This window comes from Echinops telfairi, unplaced genomic scaffold (genome assembly GCF_000313985.2).
Source record: "Echinops telfairi isolate 266 unplaced genomic scaffold, ASM31398v2 ScPeMD7_32;HRSCAF=126, whole genome shotgun sequence".
Lineage (NCBI taxonomy): Eukaryota > Metazoa > Chordata > Mammalia > Afrosoricida > Tenrecidae > Echinops > Echinops telfairi.
Window position 1 is genome coordinate 2,389,880 of NW_022103929.1, and position 6,105 is coordinate 2,395,984.

The following is a 6,105-nucleotide window of genomic DNA, read 5'->3' on the forward strand; positions in this document are numbered from 1 at the left end:
AGAAACGATGTACAAATGCGCTTTACACAATTGATGTGTGTATGGATTGTGATAAGAGTTGTATGAGCCCCTAATAAAACGATTATAAAAAAAAAAAAGTACCTCTTATATCTTTCCTCCATGAATTCCATGTTAGGGACTTTCCCTAGCAATGAGAATTTATTAAGTTTTGCATTGGTGATGCTTTTTTATTTTCTAAAAATTGATTCCAGCGCTCTACTACAACAACTATGAACCTCAGAAATTAGAAAGACCATAGGTAGTGAACCTCATGCTTAGGTTGCTACTGCAGATTCTATGGTGGTTAGTAAAGTTAGTAAAGTCCCTATTCATAGAATGAACTTTGTAGATGAAAATGAAAGATAATATTCTGTTATAACTTCTAACTTACCATTTTGACAGCAGTTCTCCCCAGGTTTCAAGAATTTTTTCTGCACATTCTTTGGATACATCACCAGATCCACTCAGGAGGGGTTCATCATTATCTTTAGTAAACAAAACAGACACACACACATAAAGGTAACAGGTGACTATGCTAAGCCAGATGAATGATATGGAATGCATAAAGTCAAATTTCAAAGATGACTTGGAAGCATAAAGCTTCCAAACAATGATTTCTCTTTATATGTACACATTAAAACCAAGAAATAAAAATGGTCTCACATGGAATGTTGTTATAACCTTTCATTCTCTTACTTTCCATGTAGAACAAGTTTATGTAAAATGTAGAACAGAGTCATTTAAAAATAAACTTACTGGACTGAAAATATAATGCATTCTTTCCTTTTCCAAAGAAAACACCTTTATATGTAAAACATGAAAGTCAAAACACATTTGCTACAAAAATCACAGTAATCTTTAATAAATGTAAACATATTCTAAACAATTCTAAAAGTGGTATTGCCTGCCATCTCTCTAATCTTTTTGAAAAGAATTCTGCAGGCTTCAACTTATGACACATTAAAATAGCAGTTTGACAGCCTCAAAGGATTCATATTGTGTTTATTTTCACAATATGATCAAGGCTGTAGAGCAGGGGTGTCGAACGGGTGGCCCGCGGGCCACATGCAGCCCCTGAGGTAATTTTTTGTGGCCCACGATGCTCTGAAATAAAATGAAAATAGAAAAAATTGTTATGAAGAAAACAGCGCATAGGGGAGATCAAGACAATACCATACACACAATTCCCTAGTTAACGCTTTAACTACTGAAGACGAGTATACACGTGGCTCAGTGCCTTTCCTGGGGGCCTGTGGACGTGTATAAACACACTGACTCAGTTCTGGCGACGTTTGGAAGCAATACGTCTGCTAATCTCAGTGTCACGGAACATAAACAGATCCCAATAGCGAAAAGGTTAAAAAAAGCACTGTGGGTTGTACTGTTATGAATCATACCTTGCAGCAGCGCTAGTTAACATTTTTAGAGGGAAGCCATTACGACTGTGCATCACGTTTGTCAGCTGTCCAACATTTTGTGTTTTTTAGTAGTTACTTTGTTATATTTTCTGGTCACAACATAAGAGGTAAGTGAAAACTAGTAAGAAGAAAGCGCTGCCAAGTTTCAGGTAAAAAAGAGTAATTTTAGTTTTATAAATACATTAAATAACATAAATGTTTAAATAAAAGCAATCATGTAGTGTTTTAATTGTCCTATCCATATTCTGAATCCTCAATTCAAAATATAAATTTAATGAAATTTGTAAACGTGATGTGGCCTGCGTGAATCTTGCCTGTTGCACCAAATGGCCAGCGTTTTAACTGAGTTTGACACCCCTGCTGTATATAGTAAGGGGGCTAAAAATTTCCAACAAAATTTTCTACGGACAACCCTTACTACTCTACTTCTACTACAGCAGTTGCATTACTGTAGTGGAAAACAATTCCTTGGGACAACTTTCCAAGCCGTTTTCCCACCAATGCACTTTTCCACTTTCTTAAAACTTCTTAATAAGCTTCCATGATCATCCTGTGTCCTTCCAGAAAAATTTATCAAGATTAGTCTTTGGCAATCCCTCTAGTCGCCATAACCTTTGATCTAATTTCTGTCTTGAATTTAACTGGTCTAGCAGATACCTTAGAAGCTATTGTTCTGATGAGACCTGGCTCTCTGGGTAGTATGGGTACCACCAAGACCAATCCCTAGTTATGCTTCATTCCATAAAATCATCTTCATTAGCTTTGACCATACTTAAAAGACAGATCTTTGTACAATGCAGGTACCCTTTTCTTTCTTTCTTCTTCTTCTTTTTGTTCCCAAGACATCCTAATGAGAGTAAGGCAACAGAACTGCAATAGTTTCTTCGCAGGGTGGAAACAGATCACACTAGATTTTCCTAGTCTGAATAGATTTGAGAGAATTAAAAGAGGACATGTCTAGTTAGTTCAAATTCTCCAGTTATTAGCTCTTCACTATGGAACTGGACCCTATTGGGGCACTCATTTGCAATAGTTACTGAGCACCTGCTAGATAGTGGGACAAGATCACATTCTCTCCCAGAGCTGTGTGCCAGTGCTTCTCCATTCTCTTACGGAATGTCCATGTCACTAGTACTCACTCATATCTCCCTAATTAAGGAATGTCCGTAGAGGTTTTCTAAACCTCCTCACTTATAGTTTTAAAAAATCTACGTCTGCAGATTAGAGGAACCAGTGTTAGTCCTAATGTTACCAGTCAGTTTGGTTCAGATTTCTTCATAAGTGATATTCTTAAAAACCTACAGTATGGATTATTTGTACATTATCTGGTTTCATTATAAATAAATAGTTTTCTCAATTTAGGCATCTTTTTATCCCATATTCAAGGAAGAAGAGTTCTGTAAACTTTTACTTATGTTACCTCCTTAACTAGAGGTGACCTGAAAAAGAAACTTTAAGTCTCAAGAATGTCAGTTACAGAGCAATCTCAAGCTGTGATCCCAGAGCCATCAAGTCAATCCTTCTCAGCATTCACATTTGACTTAAATGGGTTCTGCAGGAAATTTTAAGTAGCATATGTTTCCTGTATGCTTGAAAATGCTTTCTGTTAACTAAATAAAGCAGTTTGTGGATTCCTAGACCTGAATTCAAATTCTGATCCTACCATTTGCTAGCTATGTAACCTGGGACAAATTATTTCACTTTTATGAGGCTGATTCCTCATAAGCAAACAATCAAACATAACAATGCAAAAACCTCCTTGTTACTGAGTCATTTTTGCCTCATACTGAGCCTATAAGGCAGAGTAGAAATGTCCCTTTGGGTTTTTGAGACTTTTAATCTTTATGGGAGCATACAGTCTCATCTTTCTCCCAAATAGCGATGCATGTGTTCAAAATGCTGCACTTGTGCTTAGCAGTTCAATGAGTGAATCTACTACACTACTAGAGCTATTTTTCACAAGAATGAAATTTAATCATATTTGGGGTGGGGGGGACGATTGCATTATGTAAGATGAAAAATGCACTTAGCAACGTGCCTAACACATAACTATCTCATAATTGGAGATAATAATTTTGACTCGAAAATGGCCCTAAGCTGATAAATCACATGGAGAATGGGAGCGACAGGGGCAGTGGGAATTGGAAAGTCAGTGCTTGCTCTGCATTTAGAAAAAGTACAAACAAAGACATACGCAGATATACCTTGGAAATACTGCAGGGTCAGTGAGAGACCACAGCAATAAAGTGAACCACTTCAATGATTTGTTTGACCATTTTTACCAGTGCTTATAAAAGTTATCTTTACAGTATATGCAAGTCTATCAATTAAGCAAGAATAGCATGATGAGAAAGTATGAGATGCTATGAGCATGTGACACAGAGACATGCAGTTAGCATATGCTGTTGGAAAAGAGGTACTGACAGAATTGCTCGAAACAGGGTTGCCACCAACCTGTAATTTGTACAAAGCACAGTAAAACAAGGTATCCGCATTTCTTTCTTTAACGAAACTTTTCCATCACCTCCAAATTTCTGTTGCATTTTTTCCCAGAATGCACAGCCAGCCTACGTCTGCCTGTTGAATTCTCCAGCACTTTATAAAGTCTTAATTCAAGCACAATTCATATGCACCTCCTTATAATACCAATGAAAAAGGAATTTTCCTCAATGAATCCCTACAATACTTCACGAGAGCACCACATAAACTAAGTATGACTTCTATCACATTCAATTGTAAAATTAGAAACCATCAGTTTCAATTTTCCTGTCTTTAACACAGTTTGAAAAATGGACAGATTAAGTAGTTTAACAGGCAAAACTAAGAGAGAGAAAACAAAATGGTTGATTCTTAATGTATGCCAGTGTAAAAGCAAGGACACATACACAGTATGGGAAATGATCATTCGTAGACGTTTACATTTTGGCAAGTGAACTTGTTGCTACCAAATGAGCTGAACTGGAAATATTCATCTGTGGAAACTATGTACAATTTTCTCTGAAAAAATATGCTAGTATACCAAGCTGGACCTTGATTAATACTATTTAAAAAGAAAAGAACAAGAATTAAAAATCTCTTTTCTACAACTTGGTTCCAAGTATTTAAGAAAAGTGAATGCTAATCAGGTATGAATCTACCAAAGATAGTTACAGACAGTAGATTCTCATAAGTACTTATTGAAAGATTTGCAAACAGTATTGCATAATAGCCTTTCTCTGATAAAAGTTTAAGAGTTCACATGTTTTCTCACCCAAAAATACAAATGAAGCTCTTGCTACAATTTACCTTCCTCTTCATCATCTTCTGGAGGAGAGGGTATCATTGAGCTCTGAGACCCCGACTGTGGCAGGCGTATTGAGGGACTCGCTGTAGTTTTCCTCCTTTCTCTTTCTGATTCACTTTCCAAGCACACAACTTCATATAAGGTATCTGTATTATTCTTTCTCTCCTTCTGCTTAATCTTTAGAATAATAAAAAAGAAATCACTAAATAAGTGGTAAAATTCTTTTGAGAAATTAAGCACTATCATTACAGAAGTTTTAAGAATAAAAAGATGGGGGGGGGTTGAAAAAGCAATGGGTAGCGGGCGCACAGGACACTGAACCATACAAGGGGGGGGGGTATTGTTTATATCTCCACAGGGAAAGAGGGACCAGACTTCAACACAGTGCTCCAAGATGTGAATGCAATATGCTGGCATGGAGTAGGGAACCAGTGGAGAGGTCTGAGGGGCTGGGCCCAATCCCAAAGACGTGGACACCTGTCCCTCCTCCCAAAATAATTTATTTCAGAGGACAGCACTGAATCTGCACCTCTGGGTGAGGGACATGCCTGATCAGAGCACATGGGAGCAAATGAAGGGGGAGGAAGAGAAAGTGGAGCACATCCTGGCCCACCAACCCTTGAGGAAGATATTCCCGCTCAGAGCAGCCAATCCACAGAGAAGACCACATGGCCGGCCCCACTATGAAACATGACATCTATCACTGACCCATAGCCTATAGAAGACAACACTGGAGACACAGTGTGGAATTACGCCCAATCTGACCCCCCCACACCGAGGCAAAACACTAAGGGCATGGAACAAAATGGCAAGGGAAACAGAGCAACAAGTCCCCAGGGAATACCAAAAATAGATTTTGGGGCCAGGGTTGGCGCCCCAACTGATTCAATTGAAAAATACTCCTAAAAGGCAACAAATAGTCCTTGAACTAACTAAAACCTTTTCTTTCGTGTTGTTGTATTTTGTTTTTTTGTCATTGGTTTGTTGTTTTGTTTTATTTTGTTCCTTGGTTTTGTGCATGTTATTATCTCCTCAGGTCTGTCTAAATAAGATAGGCTGGATGAACAATTTGCAGGAGAAAACCACGGAACCAACAGTGGGGCGGGGGGGATGGGAGAGGGGGAGGTACGGGGAAAGGTAGTGGTGATAACAAACCCAGGGACAAGGGAACAGTAAAGTGATACAAATTGGTCGTGAGGAGGGTGTAGGAGGCCTGGTAGGGCGTGACCAAGGAAGGGTAATGTAACCGAGAGGAATTACTGTAACCCAAATGAAGGCTGAGCATGACAGTGGGACAAGACGAAAATAAAAGAAAATAGAGGAAAGAGCAAAGACTTAAACGGCATCTGTAGAGGTCTAAGTACAGGAATGTACATACATAAATATATTTATATATGAGGATAA

The 6,105-nt window shown here is 38.2% G+C and overlaps 1 protein-coding gene across 4 annotated transcripts in view; it reads right to left on the bottom strand.

Moving 5' to 3' along the window:
- RABGAP1 (RAB GTPase activating protein 1) overlaps window positions 1-6,105 on the bottom strand; it is a 188,934-nt gene that overhangs the window by 92,397 nt on the left and 90,432 nt on the right. For all 4 annotated transcript variants that reach the window (XM_004716471.3, XM_045290207.1, XM_045290206.1 and 1 more), the window contains exons 11-12: window positions 4,704-4,878; window positions 392-485 (exon numbers count right to left, since the gene is read on the bottom strand). In XM_004716471.3, the coding sequence (XP_004716528.1) occupies window positions 392-485; window positions 4,704-4,878 (269 nt within the window). The remainder of the gene's footprint in view (window positions 1-391; window positions 486-4,703; window positions 4,879-6,105) is intronic.